Source organism: Xyrauchen texanus, chromosome 41, assembly GCF_025860055.1.
Source record: "Xyrauchen texanus isolate HMW12.3.18 chromosome 41, RBS_HiC_50CHRs, whole genome shotgun sequence".
Taxonomy (NCBI): Eukaryota; Metazoa; Chordata; class Actinopteri; order Cypriniformes; family Catostomidae; genus Xyrauchen; species Xyrauchen texanus.
The window spans coordinates 9,405,438-9,430,442 of NC_068316.1; the positions used below are offsets into that span (position 1 = coordinate 9,405,438).

At 36.5% G+C, this 25,005-nt stretch overlaps 1 protein-coding gene across 1 annotated transcript in view; it reads left to right on the top strand.

Moving 5' to 3' along the window:
* Positions 1–10,815: 10,815 nt before the first annotated feature.
* The window catches only part of col11a1a (collagen, type XI, alpha 1a), a 98,012-nt gene continuing 83,822 nt past the window's right edge, over positions 10,816–25,005 (top strand). Inside the window, 4 exon segments of the mRNA XM_052114183.1 lie at positions 10,816–11,300; positions 18,836–19,000; positions 19,804–20,017; positions 23,626–23,788. Of these exon segments, the coding sequence (XP_051970143.1) occupies positions 11,177–11,300; positions 18,836–19,000; positions 19,804–20,017; positions 23,626–23,788 (666 nt within the window). The 5' untranslated portion in view covers positions 10,816–11,176.

Below are 25,005 nucleotides of genomic sequence, written 5' to 3' on the forward strand. Positions count from 1 at the left end.
TTTACAAAATTCTTCTCTGAAGCGCTAAACATTTTATTAAATGTATAAACTTTGATGAACTTACAACACACAATACACATGTTCATATCACTTTGGTTAGAAAACTTTAGATGCGATGTAAATGTGCACGTGGTTCGTACCAGTACAAATCCAGCACATATGGGTGGACACATTTGTTCCTCTAATTACTAGTTTTTTAGGACTCAAAGTTGATCTAACATTTCCCTTTGTCACTAATAACTGACTACAATATCCAACATAAATATGGAGCTACTTACAGAAGTGTGCATTTATAGTCTGCCAGGGATAATGGTTTTGGCTAGGAAACTGGAGCCCTGGTGTATTAGATGTTTTGCTGTACATAGCTACCAAATAAATATATAAATACCTGCACATGAAATATAGATTTGAATTGGAATTATCTTATTATGTGACAAGACAGAGACAGAGACTAATAAAGTTTGAAATCAGTTGCCTTAGACAGTGTTCAATTATACTGGTTAGTGTTCATTACACATTACAAGATATTTGATTGCAGAATGCCACGATTAGCCAATCAATCAATCAATCAATCAATCAATCAATCAATCAATCAATCAATCAATCAATCAACTATTCCAGAGTGTTGTGCAATAAATCACTATATGTAACACTTTAGAATAAGGTTCCATTTGTTAACTTTAATTAATCCATTAAGTATCATGAACGTACAATAAGAGATATACCTGTATTTTTCAGCATTTATTCATCTTTTTTATTGCTAGTTGATCAAAAGACAATTGTTAATTGTTAGCTCATGTTAGTTCATAGTGCATTAAATAATGTTAATAAGTTTGATTTAAAAATGTATTACTCTATGTTAATTAACAAAATACTAACACTTTAGGTAACAATAACATTTAAGGTAACACTTTACAATAAGGTCCCATTTGTTAACATTATTTACAACAAGATAAGTAATGTACTAATAATGAACAATACTTTTACAACATTTATTAATGTTAGTTATATATAAATATTAACATTAGTTAATGCACTATTAACTAAAAATCAACAATTGTATTTTAATGAATGAGTTTTAACAAAGATTAATTTATGCTGTAAAAATATATTGTTCGTTGTTATTTCATGATACCTAATGCATTAACTAATGTTAACAAGTGGAACATTATAGTTAAGTGTAACCTATACTAATTAAATGTTAATAAAATATTATATTATATTAAAATATTAATATTATAGTATATTATAATATCACACAATACACTAGATGAACTATTTATGCTACTCATGATGCTAGAAATTTTTCTGGTCCCAAGATATTGCTAGGGTCCCTCCGTCACTATAATTGATCACTAATTATAGTACATTAAAAACTGAAGCATGCTGAATCCTGCAACTTACAGTGCACCTGCAGTAAAAGTCGACTAATCTCTTTCTCTCTCTCTCTCTCTCTCTCTCTCTCTCTCTCTCTCTCTCTCTCTAAATCAAGGAGCTGGCTGGGGCTGGAAGTGGCCTGCAGAGGGTGGGGCATACTGTAGCTGTGATGTCATAGGCATAGATCAGCCTTATAGAAGAGGAAGAGAGGAGAGAGAGGAGGGGGTGGCAGTGCAGGTCTGAACAGGGCTGGGGCTGGGGCTGGGGCTGGCACAGAGACTTCTGTTAGGGCAACAGCATTTAACTTTGCTTGAACCAACAATCCTAACCATGCTCCCCAAAATAGAGACCACAATATCTGTCTCCTGCTGCTATACTGTCTCTGGTAGCTTTCTAAATCTAACCAGAAAATCATCTAATGTCACCTTGCTATAAATCTCTGTCTCTCGCAAGTGTTTGTAATTAAGGAAGTCTTGCGGCGTGCAATCGTGGAAACGGATATTACGGATAAAAGGATATTCATTTAAGAGGCCATAGTTACAACCACCCAGTAATCTGTGTGTGAGATTTGGTTTCATTTTAGTGACTCTAAGAGAGGAAAGATGTCATTACAGTGCTGCCTTCACTTCCCTCATATATAATTCTGAGCATGTATTATTATCTATATAATGTTTTTTATTTATTTATTTTTTTTAATTTAAGCTGTTGTCTGTAGTTACCACAGATCTGGCCTTTGTTTCACAACCAAGAATGTGTTGAAGACTACCTTTTTTGAAGACTTTCAAATTTACTAGTTCCACTGTGAGACATTTTTGAGAGCCCTCGAAAAAGATTGGTCACTGATAAAATATTTTCTTTAATATAAGGACATTTTTGTAATATATATATATATATATATTATTTTTGTATTTTTTTAACTATATAAAAACATAATAGTGTAATTACGGCTTTAAGTTCTAACTGCTGAAGCTAGTCAGCCAAACCATGACACCTTCATTAGATGCACTAACCAGTAACTGCATCCGCAGGTCGTCTGTGCCTGGGTAAATAACCCCTGGTGTGTTAAAGAGCATTGTTGAATCAGTATGGGGTGCCTGGTGTGTTTGATCAGATGTTTCAATGAGCTGTTTTTTTACTCTCCAGATGCTGCCAAAATCTTCAGTCCAGCTGAGTTGATCAAGAATGGAAATACCATTAGCTGTGACCACAGTTGGAGCGGTCAAATACATTTAGAGTTGTTATGTTATGCATGGAGAGCTTCATACACACTTGTCTAAATGTATGTTTCTCATAAAATTATTATTATTATTTTTTTTAATCTAAATGCTTGGCTAACTTAGCTCAGAAGCTCAAATATACAACACTTCTATTTGTGTTATTTCATAGTTTTGATGACTTTATACTATATTATTCTAAAATGTGGAGAATAGCATTAATATAGAATGAGTGTTTTTAACTTATTGTTAAAGAATGACATTTGACAGTAACAGCTGCAGACAGAGTGACTGACTGAAAGAGAGAGATTAGATCCAAAAATAGCAGAAGAAAACTTTAGATACTGTCTTGCAAATGACATGTTCGCATGTAAGCACACACATCTTTGTCCAAGTTTTATATTTTGCCTTTGAAGAAGGTTTTCACTTAATAAGTGAAATCAGAAATCAGAAATAAGTTATTGATTATATATAATCCTGTAAAAAAATTAATGTGAATAGAAAGAGGACTTCAGGGCCCTTCTATCTATGAGAGTTTTCTGGCTATGAGCTTTATGAGCCAGACTCCCTCATCATATGACTTCTTAATCAATGAGCTGTAATTATATTAAGCAAACAACAGACATCATGCAGCTTTCTGTTCAGATAATAAGACTATTACATTTGACAGCATCAGAGAGCATAAAATAATTGGCTCAAGCATGCCAACTAAACAGCATGCCAGATTCTTGTATAACCATAAAAAAATGACCCTTGGCAAATAAAAAGAAATCAGCCTGAAGATATAACGGCATGAGTGATTATATAGACAGTTTGTTGACTGAACAAGCTCTATCTATCTATCTATCTATCTATCTATCTATCTATCTATCTATCTATCTATCTATCTATCTATCTATCTATCTATCTATCTATCTATCTATCTATCTATCTATCTGTCTGTCTGTCTGTCTGTCTGTCTGTCTGTCTGTCTGTCTGTCTGTCTCTCTGTCTGCCTGTCTGTCAGCTTTTCTTTGCATTTTTTAAATGGCATGTTCAGGGTAGCAATTTTCTTTTTTTAGTGTTTGGTAACGGAGAAGTTTATGTAATAACCCTCAGAGTGCTTTCTTAGTTTTGTTGAAGTACAGTGACCTATCAACATAAACTGTTGATCTTTTACACTTATGTTTCTACTGCTTATAAAGGCATTCCCAGGGAATGTAAATGTGCAAACATTAGCCAGATGGGTGGACAATATGTGGTCCTCCTAAATGTTTACTGAGGAAGTTCTTCAAATCAACAATCAGAGACAGGCAAACTTTTTAAATAAAGTAGTGTGTAAGAATGCTCAAGAGCCTTGTTCCTTGTCTGTTTAAATTTTTAAATAGTTGAAAAGTTATGGCATTTTATTCTAAAATGTGTGAGAACGCAATGGAGAGTGTAAAAGAGAGATGAGGAGAGAAAAGCCTAGTTGACAAGCTGATAAGCTGTGGTCTTAGAGACATTTATAGGGGAGTAAATTATCTGATCTTTCATCAATATGATGTCTCTTTTGACCATTCCAGAGGGTGATGCCAAGGCCCTGGCAACCTGATGCTGGCAGACCTTATCTCTGCCAAGATCATATTTCATCTTACAAAGAGGCCTGAAAAATTGAGCTTTCATGATCTTCTCTGCATTGGTCACTTTTGGGGACTGTGAATGCCCTTTTCTCCTGCAGTGGTACACTACCCATCTGCAGGACTTTCCCTGGGACCTCCTGTCCTATGACACTGGATGCTTTAATGCTCACCTCACCCTTCCTGTGGTCCATCTGGGATCATTTGGCTTGACCTCCAAGGACTGACTCACTGGTTCTTTTTTCAGTTCTCACTCATTATACATCCTTGGTGTTCCTTGATTCAACAAGAATCCAGGAGTCTTGTTGAATCAAGAGATATGTAAAACCTGATCTGGTTCTGCATAACTGAATACCAGCTGCTCTTTGAATATGGTGGGATTCAATACTGTAGCATGTGTACTTAATCAGGTTTAGAGTGTAGCCAATGCATACCTTTTTGTGGCTCTGATCTAAGGGCGTAGCTACGTCCAATTTTAGAGTTTTTCTAAAGGTTACATGAGTTCAAGAGGCAGCAGAAAGCACAGTTAACACACTTTTTTAATTCAGGGTCCTTGTTTAACCTTCTAAGATGAATGAGCTACAAAAATTTGATTCCCTATGAACTATGGAGATGCAAACCAGTTGACAACAAATATAAATGTCATCACAATGAGGCAATTCCCAGTGCATCTCCACCTGCAGTGTGTTCACACAATACAACATGGACCACCCACAAAGGTCAACCCATTAACTTTGGGTAACATATGCAGAACTCCTAACTCAGCAAAAAAGAAACGTCCTTTCACTTTCAAAAGAATTTTATTTTCAGCAGATAACATGTATAAATATTTGTTTGAACATGAAATGATTCAACAACTAAGACATAAACTGAACAAGTTTCACAGACATGTGACTAACAGAAATGGAATAATATGTCCCTGAATAAAGGGGGCTGCAAAATCAAAAGTAACAGTTTGGTGAGGCCACCAGCTGCATTAAGTACTGCAGTGCATCTCCTCCTTATGGACCAGATTTGCCAGTTCTTGCTGTGAGATGTTACCCCACACTTCCACCAAGGCACTTGCTAGTTCCGGGGGGGGAAAGGCCCTATCCCTCACCCTCTGATCCAACAGGTCTCTCAGCCTATTGAGGACAATCTGAGCACTGATGGAGGGATTGTGCGTTCCTGGTGTAACTTGAGAAGTTATTGTTTCTATCCTATGGGATATTCGGATGTACCGATCCTGTGCAGTTGTTGTTACATGTGGTCCGCCACTTTTTTTTGTATAGTTTACTTAAATGACATAAACAGATCTAAATAAAAATCTATCACAATGAAAACATTTATTCATAGTGCTGTGTATCCCCCAGTCTTGAGTCTTGATGATATTTTACAGTATATGTACTGAAGCAATGGACTTTATACCTCCCAAGGTACAGAATGCTTGTCCAGACAAAATGGCATTCCACAGTATGTCTGAATGAACATAGACATTTCTAAACATAGCTCACCCTCAACTTTGCACTTTGTTTAGTGTTAGACTGAAGTTTGACCTCTAAAACCATGAACAATAAACTAAAGCTATTGAATGTAGAGGTGAATCATGGGTTCAGTTGGCTCTTAAAAGGACCACAGATAACATTTGCATCTTTAAAGAAATGGCTCAAACACTTGAGAGGACCATAAAACAGGAAGAACTAGTCCCTGGAAAAGACGGTGCTGGATGGCAGTATATGCTGCTCTAAATTTTTTACATATCTGTATGCATTAATACTGTATGCCCTCACAGATGTGTGAGTTACCCATGCAATGGGCACTGACACACCCATGGCCCATACAAACAATGGCTTTTGGACCTGATGCTGATAACAGCTTGGATGGTCCTTTTCGTCTTTGGCCCGGAGAACATGATGTTTTAGGCTGTGTTTTACAAAATCTATTTGAAATGTGGACTCATCGGACCAAAAAACATGGTTCCACTATTCTACTTAACATCTAAGTTGAGACCATGCTCAAAGAAGTCGGCAGCACTTCTGGATTGTGTTCTGGACTATGCTTTGCATAGTAAAGTCTTAACTTGCATCTGTGGATGCAACGATGATTTGATTTGAAATACATAAAAAAACAATGAAATTCACTGGGTAAAACATTATGTTATGTGTAGTTATAATGTTTTCAATTTAACAAAGTGTGAATAGAATTGACAAATCACTCCTTTTTGTTTTTATTATCATTTTACATACTGTCTCAAAATACTGTCAAAATTGGGGTTATATATTTACTCAAATGAAGTTAACAGAAGTCGGCCCTTTGGGTCAACGTGTATTCAACAGATGTAGGCGCTCTGAAAATCAAAGCAATCTTAGACCAGCATTCATTTTGGTTCCCACCAGGGTAAACCACAGTGAAAATAACTGGCTTACAATCCCAGAATGCACCCAATGACAGTCCGTCGTCTGTCTACAAAGTTTTACCTCAGGTAGTCTTCTCAAATTGAGTATTTTTTATATTGTTTCTCATAAGTTTAGTTTGAGGGAATGTGTTCTGTGGGAGTCTTTTATTAAAGACAGAGCACAGGTTGTATGTTGAGTGACTAAGCTCTCAGCCCGCTCTGGCCCTGACTGAACACAGAAAGAGCTCTTTATAATCTCTCAGGCTCTGTATGTTTAGACCCTGATGGACAGAAGCTAGTGGCTGGTTAGTGTGTATCTGTGAAAAGATCTCCCCTTACAATTCCAGTTAAGGTCAACTGCTCATGCAGGAGGAAAGTAATGTTGGTCAAATCCAAATGACCACTGTTTCAGGATTGTGTAACCATTACTGTCCACGAGAGCCGTGTAAACTGGTTGGTAAGTTGTCATTTAACATACAGTGTGGTCCAATGTCTTAAGGCGTGGTCACATATACATTTCTATGGTGTAATTCCATGAGCAAAGATGGCGTTGAGCAGCGTGTGAAACCAGCAAAAATAGAATTGTGATGCAGCCTCTTTTTAATACTGCACTTTACACTATGTGAGACTTAAGTTAAAAAGCAACTCTCAGCTAAAATGATATCCTTATCCACTGTGAATATTCAGTGTAGCTGTGTATAAAGCACTACCCACACAAAGGTCACTGCCAAACCAAGCAACTTCCCATCGATCAACACAGCAAATTCTCCTGTCAAAGTTCACCAAATTTCTGGTGGGTTCAGGTCATGTCAGAAAGATCGAATTTATGAGTTAAGATCACATGAACACCACCACAAAGTCATAATTTTGAGTGGGAAACTACATTTCCCATCTTTAAATGTGGTCGCATAGAAATGATAAAATAGGTAAATGACATGCCTAATGCATGGCTTTGAGCTTTAGTTTGTTTCATTTGTGCTAAAAATGCTTTCTCCCTATGCTAGTATGTGAAAAGAGAGAAAAAAAAAATATGAACTTGCAAAATGGGTCTGTTTTTTTCGACTAAATTCACTTTAATGCACATTGCATTGTATTTATTATTTCCAGTCTTGTAAATACGAACTTCCCAGGAGGACTTGAACGCACCATTGAACTCCGCTTTGAGTCCATCAGAAGTCCATTGCACGAAATTCACGATCGTGCGGATTCCCATAGAGATGACTGTATTTCACCATGCAAAGGTACGAGTGACTGTGCCTCAAGACCATGTTAAACATATATTTTTTTATTATTATTTAAACCTGAAAATACTTTTTTTTATTTTGAAAATAAGAATTTTGACAAATTTAAAACAAAGAAAAGTTATGGCCTGCCTAATGCATGCTTCATTAAAACAAATGGGCACACATCAAAAACAATGAAATTAAAAAAATCATGTAATTTTTTTCTCTGACGTTGTTATGCTGATAATATCCTTTTTAATGAAAAGTTTTTTTGTTTTTTTAAATCAGAATAGAATGCAAAGCATTTTCAATGGTAGTTTCAGACATATGCAGTTTGGGTGTTGAAATTATGCAACATATTATTTCTAGGTTTGGCTTTTTCTATGTGGTATGGTCTTTCCACAAACTGTTTATTATTCACATCCTAATATTGCTCAGTTTCAGACCTCTATAAAATAGTGAAGAATGTTTTATAATTTAGCTGGCTGGTATACTGTACTTTAAGGTAATAAGATATAGACCTGCTGGTGCACAGCCTTGAATCTGAACCAGTATGATTTTACTGTCATGGAGAGATGCAACAGCCTTACTTATCCAAGTCATGTATCAGATGATGGACAGGAATTGTGCAAATGTGTTAATGAGAACTTATTCTGCATACATCTTGACACATGTTCTTGGCAATGAGGAGTACTTTTTTGTATGTATTTATTAATTTATGGAATTATGATAGCTTTGTGATTATGCACCCTGACCAAATTAGTGCATTGGATAATGAATATACAGTGGAGTCCACACTGTAAGTCTGAGACCACAAGTGAAAATGCCTCTATTTGTATTCTTTTCTAATTTAACAGATTTTTCTCTTTGGAAAGAATAAATAAATGAAACATTAATTATGAATTTCAGAATTTCCTAGTATTTATGTCCCCCTGTTTGCTATAAACTTTAAACTCTGTTTTGACCCCACTGTAACAAGAATGTTAATTTGTTATATCTGAGTCATGTTACTGTCAGAAGAAGTTTTGACATTTGATCTCTGACAGCATCAATCAATAGAGAAAAGTGAATGACAACCACCACCGAGTGTATAAATGCACTTCCTCATAATCAATTAAAGTCTAAAATTTCAGCACAAGTTTTTCATTTATTGTTTAATTAATAAACATTTTAATATATTGTTTCAATCATGGCAAATAATTTTTCATAATATCAGATATTTGTACGCATGATCATATCAATGTCAATAATCTTATCTCAGAATCTTGACAATCTGTGCATGTTTCTGCAGACAGTTCACAGAGATCTCAGGACAGTACCAACCTGTCCTGAGGTGATGACATAATGCTTTTTATTTTATGAATGACCTTACTAATTTGCATTAATCATTTTACTGATTTGGTATCACAGACAAATGTCACAGATAGCCACTCATTCATTGTATCTTCTTTTTATTTAGTCATATTTCTTTTAAGTATTCTTCAATTCAAAATGAAAATTCAGTTTACTCACCCTCATGTTGTTTTACAATTTTCAATAATTTGTTACTGTTTTCATTTGACTCTGCCACCATTAGTCATTATGTGATTAACTGGCAATGCAGCATTCAAACTGAGACTGGATGGATCATATTGGAGAACATAACTGTATGTCAGTCTTCCTGTCAATTAAACTCAGTTTCTCAGTTTCTCCCTAACACAGGAGGTTCCACATGCACTCTTGCAGGACAGAAGTCTGCAAAACATTAGAAAGCGTTCCTGTTGTAATTTCCTTTTCTTTCTTCATTTTTCCCTGTTCATTGACATTCAAAGCCTATACGTTTTGAACTTCACAAGGATTTCACAGTAAACATGGAAATTGACTGAGAATGAACACATTTGACTTACTGCAACGTAAAATGTGATAACCTGCGATTTGTTATTTTAAGAAGATATTTCTACATGATAATCCTACATTAGGGTTAACCTAGCGTATTCAGATAAATTCAGTGTTGTCAAATATTTGTTTTACTTGAATAAAACTTTCGTTAATTTAGATGTTAACATATGTTCATATATTAGGTGTTAGCTAAGTAAATGCTCCAACGTACAGTATGTTATATTATGATTGACAGTAGTTCATGCACTTTAAAATATGAACATACCCTATATGAAACTGAAGTTCTTTGGCATTCCTATGTGAATATACATTAATGATCTGTACAGCATGTTAATGTTTGTAAGTGTTAAATAGTTCACCCAAATATTCTCTCATCATTTACCCACCATCATGCCATCCCGGATGTGTGACTTTCTTTTTTCGCAGAACACAGACGAAGATTTTGAGAATAATATCATAGCTCTGTAGGTCCACACAATGCAAATTAATTGTAACCAGGGGTTTTTCTTGCCAAACTACCTGAAAAAGACTGAACTTGGAAGACATGAGAACGTAAAACGCATCTTTGCGAGTTTTGAGATGTGCTGTTATATGTAGATTCAGTTACCTCTTAACTATTGTCTTTTCTTTTTCTTTTTTTTTGGAGATGGGTGATGATGTCAAACAAGTCCTCAAGAACATTAGAAAGAAAAATATTTTCCCAAAATCTCCACTTTCACTTTTACTTCAAATTCATCTTTAGTTTTTTGGCAATTCACATTCCTTGTCCATATCACCACCTACTGGTCGGGATGGCCAAAGGTGGAGATTTATAGAAAAAAAAGGACTTTAATGTTGCTATCTGTTTCTCACCAACATCTAATATATCTCTTCGGAAAACATGGATTAAACCACTGGAGTCGTATGGATTCCTTTTATTCTGCATTTATGTGGTTTCTGAATATTCAAAGTTCTGATCCCCATTTACTTGCATTTTATGGACCTACATAGCTGAGATATTCAGCCTAAAAATCTTTGTTTGTGTTATGCAGGAAAAAAGAAAGTCATACACATCTCTTGGTCTCTCTCTCTCTCTCTCTCTCTCTCTCTCTCTCTCTCTCTCTCTTTCTCAGTCTACTCCAGGGAGATTTATCCCGGCTTTCATGGGGGGACGCGCAAGAGGGCGATCAAAAGAGGCTTTGGAAAACTGATGGGTGGATCCCTAGCCAGCTTTCAAGACCAGTGATTTGCTAATCGGGGTATGTTACCCTTGTCATTTTCTTGTAATCCAGGGTCTGGGTCCAGCCCTCTTGACGGTGAGGCGATCGAGCGCTCCGCGTCTCATTTTGATTAAAGCCCGAATCCCTTCAGTCCGAACGCTGGGCGCAAGGAAAGGAGGATCGAAGGGGGCCTGGCGAAACCAAATACATCTCACCTATGGCTGTTTAGAGCACATCGGGCACATTTGGGATTGTAAAAGGGACACCATTTAAAGCTAAACAGAGGTTTGTGCACATTTTTGGGTGCCCGACCATGGAGAGGCCAAGGTGGTCCCCAATGTGGAAAACGAAAAGGTGGCTTTTGGATTCCACTATTACCACATTCATCACAGTTTCATACCTCGTCCTGGTTCTGCAGGCTCCAAATGTCAGAGCAGGTAAGGAAAGATAGACTTCCAAACTTTTATATGAAGTTTTAGGGACCGTCAATAAAGAAGAGCATCCACTACGTTGCGCCTCCTGAATTTTGTGCATTTGATTTTTCGCGACAGGTGATCACAGATCGGCACCCCATGCTGGCTGTGTGTGAGCTACTGGTTGGAATATTACTATCATTGTTGTCGCTTAAAATCAAGAACATAATAATTCTTAAAGAAGAAAGTAGTGAGTGGAGTTCATTGAAATGAAAGTCAATAGAGATTCCACCAAAAGATTTCATGAGTGTTTAATACTTTTAATTATGTAAATTTGGAAATGTATGAAATAAAGGACATTTCTTTACTAATATACTCATCTATTTTTATAGAAAGATACTCATTTTATTGCAAAATACTCAGAATGTTGATTACAAAGCCATTGTTTTAGCCTGTAGGCTACAAGTAGTCTATAGGCATTTTTAGATGAGTACATTAGTAAAACTATAGATTTTACTCACAACTCAGTTTGTCCTCTCAACAATTTGCATATGCCAAACTATTCTACAGATAGTATTTTATTTCATTTGTTTATATTTCCTGGTCTTATCCAATTTTGGGAGGGTGGAGAGGAGGAATGTGTCAAGAGAGTGTCATGGAGAAACAGTTTAGGATTTACTCTGGGAAAAAAAGCTCTTTGTTTGAACCTGTGGTCCGTTAGGTGTATGTGGACATGGTTAGCAGGGTGGAATTCCTTAGGGTTTTACATTCATGCCTCACATTTAGGAAAAGAAAATGAAGTATCTGCTTGATATGTGCAATTCCAGGAATAAGATTTTTGTCTTCAAATAAGGCAAACAAATAAGGAGGTTATCTGTAATTCCAGTATTAATTTGTGTTTTGTTCTTATTTTTTGTCTGCATGAAATTGAAGATTAGTTATTACAGCTTACAGTCTTTGATTATTATAAAAATGTGATTTATGTTGATTGAGAGCTGGGAGGTCCAATTTGCAATGGGCGTGACATCACACAAGAACAAGGACCAAAACAAAAGATTTGATTGTGAATACATACAACAGCCAAGTCTTTGAGAAGTTCTGAAGAAAAGCGTCAAAACTTTGGTTACACTAATATGGAGAATGCACATGATGGAATGACATTACTGTTTGAGGCAATTATTGCTTCGGCAAAGTTTCGTCATTACATATCTTTCAATTTCAAACTTTTTAGTCATTAAGTTTTTGTAGAAAAGGTATGCGTTTTACATACTATTACTAGAGACTGTGCATAGCCAATGTATTATAATGAATTGCAATAAATACTGGTAGAAGGCTTCAACCACTGGTAAATAAAGCACCATTTCCCCATTCACCCCAGGTCCCACTGAAGCCCAGAGGGGTCTCTTTCAACATGGTGCTTATTTTTCTCCCTTTGGACTTGCATTTCTTCCTAAAAGTACTTACTAGATTTCCCCTGCATCATGGTGGGAATGTTTCTGTACTAAGTGCTGTGCAGTTATTTGATGACTGTCCTCTCTGCTCATCCCTATTATTTTGGAGGCTTCAAAGGGCCCAGAGTCATCTAGGGGCCCCCAGCCTGGCCTCATGATAGGTCTTACTCACTCTTACAGGAACAAAGGTCCCTGTTGAATTTAATGAAGTATTTATATTGCTGCAGAGTGTGAACTTGAAGTATGAAATGACTTAACAGAGTACAATATTGTTGACTTTATTTTATACCCATTGCTACATTTCTTCAGTGTTGGCTTTACAATTAAAGCCACTTGGATAGTAGATTTGTTATTAGGTTTTGCCTTTCTTGTTCCTGTAGAGCCTGTATTTCATCAGCTAAACATTTTGTTTAATAACCCCCTATTAAATCTGATAATAAATGTTATGTTTTAATATCATTTGACATCTGAAGCGACGCTTTACATCGCTTGCGGTTTGTGACTTGTGAATGCATTTCTGCTGGGTGCCCTCTTGAGCTGGCAGTGTACTGACACGTTTCTTCAGACCCTGGGGCTGAGGAACCTCAGATGTACATTCCTTCAGACAATGCACACATTTAAGAAATATTTTGCTACTCTAATGGTAGACTGCCCTGAACAGGTCTTATAATTCACCAAAAAATGTACATTTGGTTGTTCCAACCCCAAATTACTTTCTTTCTTGCGAGGGAAATAAAAGGAGGTGTTATCGTCAGTCACCATTCACTTTAATTACATCTCTTTTTTTCCATACAATGAAAGTGAATGGTGACGGATGCTGTCATTCTGTCTAACATCGTATCCATGCTATTCTACTATTCTATGGTGAGTCAAAACTATGCACGTGTGTTTCTATATTGCTTAAATCCATTTTCAGTCCATCCAATGTAAAACTTTTGATGTTTTATAATTAAATACAGTTTGAACTGTAATAAAGTGAGTATTAAGACTTGAATATGAAGTGAACTGCTGGTTTATTCTGCATTTTTGGAAAACATATGGTTGAAAGGGGTTATTGTTCTTTGATGTTTCTTTACAGTGGTGTAAGGGGGGAAAAGATGGGGAATTATTTTTGTGTGCTTAAATTCCACCAGTACAGTTGCCTCACTGAGAGCCTTTTGCATAATGCAGTCTTGTTCAAGCGGCAAGCATGTGTCAAAGAGTACAGAGAGAGGGGGGAGAGTGGCAAGAGAGAGAGGTAGAGAGAGATATAGAGGATGAGAGGGCCGGGGGGTGTGGGGGGATTCTGGCTGAATTCATTACAAGAGTCTCAAGGATCACCAGGTAAAAAGGTCTACAGCATTTTCTGTATCAGTTCACACTTTAAAAACACACACACACACACACACACACACACACACACACACACACACACACACACACACACACACACACACACACACACACACACACAACTAATGTAAAGCCTTGCATTAAACTTTCATTTCTTACTGCTTTGAGAGGTTCTCATTACTTTCTTGTGAGGTTGGTGTGTCAGTCATTTTTTTATCAATACATTTATACCTTCCTTCTAACACACCCAGCATTTTCATAATGAAATGATATATGCAAATGTTAGACACTCTGTCCTTCCTGTAGGCCCCTCCCACTTTTAGTTCAGTAATAAAGATGGTGGGTATTTAATCCAGTCAAGTTAGTACCTCCCTCCACATTTACACTAAATCTTTAATCATCCCTCTCTCTCTTACACACACACACCCCTGTCTAATAAAAAGAACGATAGAGTGAAATAGACTGGGGTGTGTGTTTGTACAGCAGTCTGGTTAAAATCACACTAGCCCATCTGCTGTACTCTCCTAATGAAAACATATTCTCAGTTGGTTTTTGAAAGGATTTAGGAGTATTGACACTTTTCTTTGACACTTGCATGGCAAAAGGGCCAAGCCCAGGCTACAGGACCACATCTGGAATACATGAGGCCTGGAGTTATGCAGAAAGACAGTTGCATTCAGAAAAAGCATCTTAGTTGAAACACACATCACGCAAATGTTGAGATCCCTACAACAACAATTCTCCACAATGTTTTTTGTTGTCTTGGAGTAGTTTGAGATGTCTCAAGTTTGTATAATCAGTGCAAAACTGACAATGAAGCCCTCAGATGTGTAATGAATTGTACACAGTGAATTAAGTGACTATAGGTTGAAAGTGTTGCTCATGAATTTGGTCTGTACTTACTGACATTTTAACCACTGCCCCCAGTGGCCAAAGCGTGAAGTGTTGTTGAACATTTGGACTTTCTCCACTTTCTCTGTGAAATGTCCACAGAGTGGCGCCAAAAGCGAGTTCTATTTTTAGTTGCAAATAATTTTTATTATCAACAGGCATGCTTATTTTACTAACTCAAACCTCTAACCCAAACCCCATCCTTAAACCATCAGTGGAGTAAGAATTACATTTTAGAGAGAAAATGTAACTTCTGAATTGTGCTCACCATTGTTTATGTGAACACATTTACTTTCTGGTTTCTGTGGGACCAGAACCCAATTCTTAGAGTTTGGTTGTGCAACATGCTATCAGTAACTCTAGAAGGAAAGGTGATCATGGTTGAACTGATGCAAAAAAGATGGGGGATGGCCCTTTTCAGTAATTTGGCAGAATGTGGTTGATTTCAGGAAACATGAACATTCGGAAGCAACCTGTCAATTTACTCTGAGATTAATATCTAGCTTATTACAGTTTTACTCACAAATAACAATGCATTAGGTAGACTTATTTTTCCAAATCAACTTACAGTACATTTACACTGTACATTTTATCTGTCAATACCTTCCCTGGGAATCAAACCAATAACATTATCATTGCTTGCACCATGCTCTCTGCCAGTAGAGCTACAGGACCTTCGACATGAAGGATGTGAAATATTGATTTAAATTATTTTATTGTGAGAAGAAAGGGAAAAAGAGACATGTTGGAAATGGTTTGCCTCAGCCATAGAACAACGATCAGTTATGCATTTTAGCGGTCATCATTCAAATATATTTGGTGTAATTGACCAATCCAAATAAAGCATTTCACATAGCCTTGTAAGAGAGATAGTGGGGATTATTCACTCTGTGAGCATGCAGGTCACTCGACACAAAGAGCCGACAGAAGAATGGAGTCTCAGCTGTGCTTTTCAGAGATTTCAATGAGGTGGTAAATGTGTTCTTTGCACGGGGAATGCCCCAGCATTTTTATTGCAGCATTTTTAACCTCAGAGATAAGCCCAGCCCTTTGTGACTTAGCATGCCTTTATTGTTTGAAGTGATGCTTATTCTTTTTTTTTTTTTGTGGTAGATGCCAAAGATAAAATCTTCCTTGCAGACACATGTCGCACTTTTGCCTGTAGAATCTGGATAACACATGGCAGACATACTATACATGTGCCACACATGTACTAGTGGCTGACGAACTAATGCAGTTACAATGAATCATGGAGAAACTTTGGTTCTTTATTTCCACTTCTATAGGACTAAATGGACACATAGTGCATTATACAACAGCAAGTGCCAGTCCTTGAATATGGTTGGCCAAGCAGCGTTCACTTCACTATATGTATCACTCCACTTGTCTGTGTTCATGGCTTTCAAATAATAATGGGGATTTTAATTAGTCCCATTGATTCGAGTCTTTTGAATCCATTCATCAAAAACGTTTTTTTCAGATTCATTCATTTATTTACTGTCATTCCTTCAAATTATATTTTTACATCAGTAGGTGGCGACAAATGAGTATCTTTTATGTTATGAGTGAGTCTTTAAATCATTGACTACTGATTCGAAAAAAATGAAAGTGAATGAGAACAATTTGTTTATTTTAACACATTAATTCAGTGTGATTAATTATATAAAAAATTATGCATTAAAACAATCAATGCAATTAATCATGTCCCTGGACCGGAATAAGGAATTTCCTACCATTGGAGCAATTCATGCTTGCTGTACCACCTGTTTTCTCCAGGGGGTAGTAAGCGAAACTCCAGCTGAATTGGCAATGCACAGTTTATACAGAGAACAAACCACACTCACCGACCATAGACAGCACAACATGAGGACTATTCTATTAAAATTAATGGGAGAAATTGGATCTCCCAATGGTCAATGGAAGTAGAAAGCAAGTCCTGCCTTACAGGTAAAAAGCCCAATCACCCCTTACTACCCCCTGGAGAAAACAGGTGGTACAGCAAGCATGAATTGCTCAAATGGTAGGAAATTCCTTATTCCGGTCCAGGGACATGATTAATTGCATTGATTTTTTGAACACATTATGTTTTATATAATTAATCACACTGATTTAATGTGTTAAAGTAAACAAATTGTTCTCATTCACTTCCATTCTTTCAGCAGGTGAGCAAAATAGTTTTTTTTTTCCGAATCAGTAGTCAATGATTTAGATACAGATATCGCCTGTCAATCAACTCAAAAACGCATGCATGCACATTAGCTATTCAAGCCAAGAAATTTTATTTTTATTTATTTTTCTTTACCTCAGATTAAGCTTAAATTTCAAATTAAATTTGAAATACGTTCTTCGATCGTAATCTTGACAAACCATTGGAGATTTTGGTCTTTACCTATTCAAGTAGATAGGAGCTACCTTTGCCGCTTGTTTACCGGATGGATCCGGATTATCTTTCCTCTTGTTGTCATTTCAGTCTTGAAGCAAATTTAAACAGATCATTGAATTTCAGATTTTGGCCTAAAACTTTAATTTCTTTGTCATTCTTAGGTTCCACGGCAGAGTGTTACCTTGAAGGAATGTTCCGGGTTCAATACAAGTTAAGCTTAACCGAAAGCATTTGTGGCATAATGTTGATTTCTACAAAAAATTATTTCGACTCGTTCCTCCTTTTCTATAAAAAAGCAAAAATCAAGGTTCCAGTGAGACACTTACAATGGAAGTGAATGGAGGCCAATTTTGTAACATTAAATTACTCACATTTTCAAAAGTATGACCACAAGACAAAAAGGATATAAGATGATTTTTGTGTGATAAAATCACTTACAAACCTTTTCTGTGTAAAGATATAACATTTTACGACTTTGTTTCCATGACGATGACATGTCAAGAAACCCTAAAACGACTGTAAAAATGACAATATAAACAACTTTACAGCTCAAATAATACACTAGTTTTAACAGAAGAATTAATGCAAGTGCTTTTATAAAATTATAAGCTTCACATTTCTCTTTAAACCCTCCAAAGATTGGCCACGGTCACTTTCATTGTAAGTGTCTCACTGTAACCTTGTTTCAAACATTTGCACCAAATCAAAAGCTCATTTGGATGTGAAAATAACGAGCGGCAAATTTGTGGATAGTTTTGATTGTTTTGTATGGACGAGTAATCAACATTATGCTACAATTGCTGTCGATTTAGCTTAACTTGTATTGAATCGGGAACATTCCTTTAATTTGGGCCAAAAAATAATGTTAGAATTCAGATATAATGTTAAGAATTTTGATACCCGTTCTCTGGTTGTCATTAGATTTAGGACTAGGCTTGCATGGTTAGAAAAATAGTTCCTTATGGTTTGTGAGTTAAACTGTACAGCGCAAGTGCCCATAACTCTCATGAAACTTACCAACCACAACCTGTTTTATATGAACAGCTGTGGATACTTCGTTATGGTGATCTTTGATGGAGATTTGTCTTGTCAAATGAAACCAGCAGATGTATTTAAACATACTCCAGCCTGAGTGAATTTGTATGCCACTTTTATCCTTAGACTAAGTGTTTGAAGGTAAAATGTGGCCAGGGCATGAGCTTTTTTCTGATTTGATTTTAGATTTGTGCTTATATGACATTACAAGAATACAGTATATACAGGATATTGTCTTAAGTAAGTTTTTTGAATCTTAATAAGTTGATTACATTTTTTTTATTTTATAAGTTCAAATGATTAAAATGATAAAATTCTCGATTGACTAAAGGTTCAAGTTGATCAATGTCAGAATCGGAAGCATGTAAATGCAGTCTTGCTACTTAACCCTTAATCTTCTCCTGCAAGAAACTTGAAGAAATGCAGTATTTCGCCTTATTTAAAGCCTTCTTTTCTACCCCATACAGCAGAACCTGTGGATGTCCTACAAGTATTGCAATTTCCAACTGTCCCAGAAGGAGTACAGAAAACCTCAGGATTTTGCACAAACCGAAGAGCATCACAGCCAGACACTGCCTATACAGTAGGCAAAAATGCCCAGATCATTGCCCCAACCAAGCAGCTTTTCCCAGGTAAGCCGAACCCCATGAACATCCCTCCAAATCCAGCCTACCTTTAGCTGCATTTAAATGTGCCCTTTGTTGCGGTTACCAAGGCTTTTGACAGGAGATGCTATCCCTGATTGTGGAGGGCCATTTTTCACTCAGACTCTTGTATTGTTAAGCTGCAGGAGAACTTGGCTGAAATCTCCTGACCACAGCATGGCTTGTCTGCTTAGGTGCATAAGAAATGAATGGAATCCTTGAAAGAATAGTTCACCCTAAAGATAATTTACTCACCCTCATGACGTTCCAAATCTGTATGACTTTTTTTCCTCTGTGGAACACAAAAGGAAACATTTTACAGAATGTCCAAGCAGCTCTTTTCCTTATAAGGACAGAAAACTGTTTTTTAAACACAATACAATTTGGTATGTGTAATTAGAATGTGTGATTCAAATGTTGCAGCTGATGCAGATGGTTTTTATACAGTGGAAAGCAGATGCATGTTTAGTTTATGACTTGTTTATAAACTCATATATATGGTTTTTATTCAACATTTCTTGCATCTCCCCTTTTAAACTGGAAACAAAGGATTACATCTGCTAAATTGCCTTAAAGGCAAATATATTTCTAATTTTGTGCTTATTAATGAACTATCCATAAATGCCAAACAATGCATGCAATAATAAGGGATTCCTAAAATAATGCTAAGAGTAAAATAGACATAAAGCCAAAAATGTTTTGCTTGTCAAGTCAACAAGCAATTAGCTAGAAAGAATTTAAACCTAATGAGCTCTTCAGTGAACTTTTTACCTTTCTGTGTTGTTTTGTAGATGGTGTGTTCCCCAATGACTTTTCCATCCTAACCACCATCAAGCCCAAAGCTGGGATCCAGTCCTTCCTTTTGTCCATCTACAATGAGAAAGGCATCCAGCAACTAGGTGTCGAGGTGGGCCGCTCCCCTGTCTTCCTGTATGAAGATCAGATGGGCAAACCTGCCCCAGAGGATTACCCCTTGTTCCGCTCCCTCAACCTGGCTGACGGAAAGTAAGTTAGGCCTGATGGCTGCAGACTAAGTGTGGAGTATTTTTTTTGTCCTATTTAGATCCAACCTCAGAGAGATAGACTGACTCCAAATAGGGTCAGACAGAAGTCAGTCATCATCCTATTACAGCTGGAAATAATGTCTTGCCAGACAATGTTTTTGTACCCATAGTCAGCTTAGTCCACCAACTAGTCAATTTTGGAAATGTGTGTTTTTGGACATCCCTGGCAGATATACAGTATACTCATATATTGGAAACTTTTATCCTCCTGAGACCCGAGCGTGACCGCTATGTGCATTTTCCATTTCCCATTTTGATTTGTAACTAGTAGCACCAACAATTTTATCAAATTGTTGAATATGTTTCCAGGAATGCTGGTTATTCATGTTTTTAAGACATTACAGACATTCCGAAATTAGAATAATTCATTATAATTCAAAGTAAAGTCCAGCGTCATCCAGTCAATGCCATCCATGTTAAAATAAAATTATACATTATAAATTCTGAATCTATTTACTGATTTCCATTGTCCCGTGTCTGACAAACATGTTGAGTGGTCCAAACATCATCTGCAGCCTGAAACTGAACTTTTGGTCTGATTTTAGGAGTGAATGTATATGAGCTGTATATGAGCTGTAGGATACTCCCTATTTAGTGAATTACTTAACCTCCAGAGTGCTGTCTGCCTGCACTGGTCTCAGAACAATTCGAAATGCACATTATTTTCATCCTAACGCCATATAAGGTCAAGGTCAATTTATTTATATAGCACATTTAAGAACACTAGTGTATACCAAAGTGCTGTACATATGCAAATGAAACAATAACAGGACACTAATTAGACTAATTTGAAAAAAAAAAAAGCACAAAACAAGAAATTACCCATATAGTCCACAATAAACATTCATGTAAAAGCCAAGGAATACAGATACGTCTTCAGGCGTGATTTAAAAACAGGAATGGAAGGGGCAGACCTAACCTCCAGAGGTATACTGTTCCATAGTCTAGGGCCAGCAACTGAAAAAGCACGATCCCCTTTACATTTTTGGCAAGAGCGAGGTATTTGCAGGAGAAATTTGTCCGAAGATCTGAGGCTTCTAAGGGATTGTTGATAGCTCAGAAGTTCTGACAGATAAGAAAGCCTAAGGAAACAATGTGCTAAAGTACACATAAGTGTACATTGTGTTTAGCAGCGTGGGGTTTCGCGATAAATCGGTCAAATTAAAAATAAATGGCACATCGGGTGAAACTAGAGACTCAAATCGTTTGATTTAAACTCGTTTCAATGTAAAACCTTTTGTTATGTTATGTTGCCGTTTCTCACAAAGACAAGCACCACTGTGATCAGCACCATGTTCTTAGGTCACATGACTCTGCGTCGAAAATGTAACCCTTTACTGACAGAACAGAGTCTTTTGAACTGAGATCAGTCAGTTTAAATAAATTTAAATCATGTGTTGCTGATTGCTAAGCTAAAATACAACATCCACACATGTGGACACGGGGTTGCACAAGGTTATACACGCACTGTATATCACTGGTTTCCTCACTAAAATGACCATTTGAGAGTCATTTCAGTTTACAAGAGCTGACAAGTACACAAATTAGAAACTCAACTGACTTTTGAGGTGTTATATATAGTTTATTTTGCAGGCGAGCCAGAGAGAACCCACTCTGACTTTGGATTGATGAACTGAAGCAGAGAGGGCCACAGGTGATCTGACCTCAGCCATTAACCTTCAGGGTTCTGTTATTTTAGAAAGATGGAAAATTGGATCCATTAGGGGAGATGTTTGACCTCTGAAATTAACCTCCTGGATTATGTCATCTAGTCGAGTTTCCACTTAGGTGCTCATACTCAGCGAGGAGATACATGATAAGCTTGCATAAGTAATTGTATAAGCATAAACAATTGCAAAGGATCTCTTGAATCTCCAAACTTTTTGTTTAAAACCCAGTTTCATTTAGATTTTTCTAGCAATTGACTCCTTATTGGCCTGAAGCAGTATATATGTTCACAACCATTTTTCTCTGAAATAAACTGACAGTGAGCAATGTAATTCAATAGACATATATTTTGGGGTCTTCAGAGTCTTTATTGTAAAAATCAGTGAATCATAAGCTTTTTGAATTATTCTTTAGGGCAGCCGTCAGCTCAAACAGTTCAGTGAGGTGTTTTGCTCCAAAAACCAGCAATATTTTCTGTGTAGGATTTTAGAGCTTATGTTTCTGGCAGGGATTTAAGATTAAATAGACCTAGATTGGGCTAATTCTGCCATTCCAACTCTCTCATGCAGGAAGAATTACTGTGACATGTGGATTTGTAGTCGTTTTTATAGTTAAAGTGGTTAGCTATCACCATTTTAATGTAACTTTGAGGCCATGTACAATATTAAACAAATAGACAGGGGACTTGGATGCCAACTGCACTGAAAATAATAATAATAATAATAATAATAATAATAATAATAATAATAATAATAATAATAATTGTCAGATTAAAATTTGCTTCATGTCTAAATTAACTCTTTTTTGTTTTATTATTATTTACTTTCTATGTCTTTATTTTTTTGCCATTGAATTAACCTGAATATATTCGGTTACACCAACAAAACATATTTTAAGATTAAATTAGATTAAGTAAAAATAGATCTTTAAGGTAACGATTTCAGGTTACGACTTTTTACAGTGCATGTAGTATTACAATCAGACAAAGCATGCCGTCTGTTCCTGACATACTTGAGACATGGAAAGATTCATTACACTGCTGTATAACCTTAGGGAAAATGGGTTATTTCTGTTCTGAATGGGTCTATGACTCTAAATGAATGCACTTGGCAAGTCTTATAATATTCACAGTATGTTTTAGTTACCTAAAGGCATGAATGGTTTTACACCACACAACTATGAATGATTTTTATAAACAGCAAGGTCTGTTCCAGTTAAACGCTGCCAAACACTTAAACACACAAGCTAAAATAGAGGTTTTCCCTTCTAATGAAGTGGATTATAGGAAATTGATCACCCTCGTGGGTGCCATTGATATGCCTTTGAACAGCCTAACCAACAGTTTCCATCCCCAACTTAATGTTTTGACTATACAGTTCTCTGTCTCACCTTCCTGACACACACTTTCTACAATGTTCACAGTGTCTGTCATGCCAAATAACTCACAGGGGGATTTGGTTTGGGGTTTAATGAGTTTAATCCAGTGTTAAACATGGCCAAAGTTTGAAGGTTGGAATGTGGTTCAATCAGGCCTGGAATGTTATAGAAAGGAAAGCAAATTCTAAGGTTTTAAGTAAGGCACGTGTGGAGAATATGAGGGGTGAATAAATTACGACAGAATTTTCCATTTTGTGAACTGTCTCTTTAAAGGCTAAAGGGACAGTTCACCCAAATTGGAAAATTCTGTCATAATTTATTCACCCCCTCAAGATCTCAAAAAGTCTTACTTTCCATGTTTCATCCGTGGGAAACAAAATGAGATGCTATAGGTAGAGGAAAAGCGTTAGCCTTTCCAGAGAAGACAGAAAGTCAGATAGGTTTGGAAAAACATGAGGATAAGTAAATGTGGTTTCAATAATCAACTTATACTTCCTATCACAGGTGGCATCGTGTAGGCATCAGTGTTGAGAAGAAAACTGTGACTATCGTTGTTGACTGTAAAAAGAAGTTGACCAAGCCTTTGGGGAGAAGTGACCAAGCTGGTATTGACACCAATGGTATAACCGTTTTCGGCACCAGAAGCCTGGACGAGGAAAATTTTGAGGTAAAGCTGATTTCTCATTATACTAGTGCACATCAATTTAGAATCAAGTTTAAATTGTGCTGTAGTTGATGTCTGTAACATTATGAATAACGACATCTGTCTATATGAAAATAGGAGAGTAAATCAAAGCTTTTAAAGGAGTTTACAGTCCAGCTTTGGAGATTTCTGCATGCAGCAATCTGTTTATTTAATCACAAATAAATCTAGCGTGGGGCATTAAAGGATAAATTCACCCAGAAATAAAACAAATTCTCTGATAATTTTCTCACCCTCATGCCATCCAAGATGTATATGACTTTCTTTCTTCTACTGAACACAAACCAAGAATTTGCCAAACTAATTTACCACCTCTGTTGATCCATACAATGCAGGTGAATGGGTCCCAAAATTGTTAAGCTCCAAAAACAAATAAAGGCAGCATAAACGTAATCCATTTGACTCAAGTGGTTCAGAAGCGATTTGATTAGTGTGGGTGAGAAACAGATAAATATTTAAATTCTTTTTGACTATCAATCTCCACTTTCACTTTCACTTTCACATGCTTCTTCTTTTGTTTTTGTCAATTCACATTCTTCATGCACCTACTGGGCAGGGAGGAGAATTTATAGTAAAAAAGAACTTAAATATTGTTCTGTTTCTCACCCGCACATATCATTTCATTCTGAAAATATGTATTTATTGATTACTTTTATGCTGCCTTTATATGCTTTTTGGACCTTCAAAATTCCGGCCACTATTCACTTGAATTGTGTGGACCTACAGAGATGAAATACTGTATTCTTCAAAAAATCTTTGATTGTGTTCAGTAGAAGAAATATGGGATGGCATGAGGGTAGAGGTCTACAATGGCCTTAAAATGAAACCCGACCCATACCCGAGACCGTGTGGCACGACACTACCGGCCCGAATGATACCATCAGATTTTAAACCCGAGCTGAACCCGAAATCGCTTGCTATCTAATTTCTTCTCTTAGCAAGTACTGTTGCAATAGGCTATATTTTATGTAAGCATATAGGCAACATTCGTAACTGTACTGAAACAGTAAACATACACAGTTTTAACAAGGCACAGCAGCCCCTTAGTACACTAGAGCAGAAGGGAAAAAAAAAAAAACATTGACTTAACATTTATTTGCTGAAACTTCTCTTGGTGCAGAACAATCTGGAATAATATGAAACAATGCAACAGTCCCCTCTATGCAGCCTGAACTTGTTTC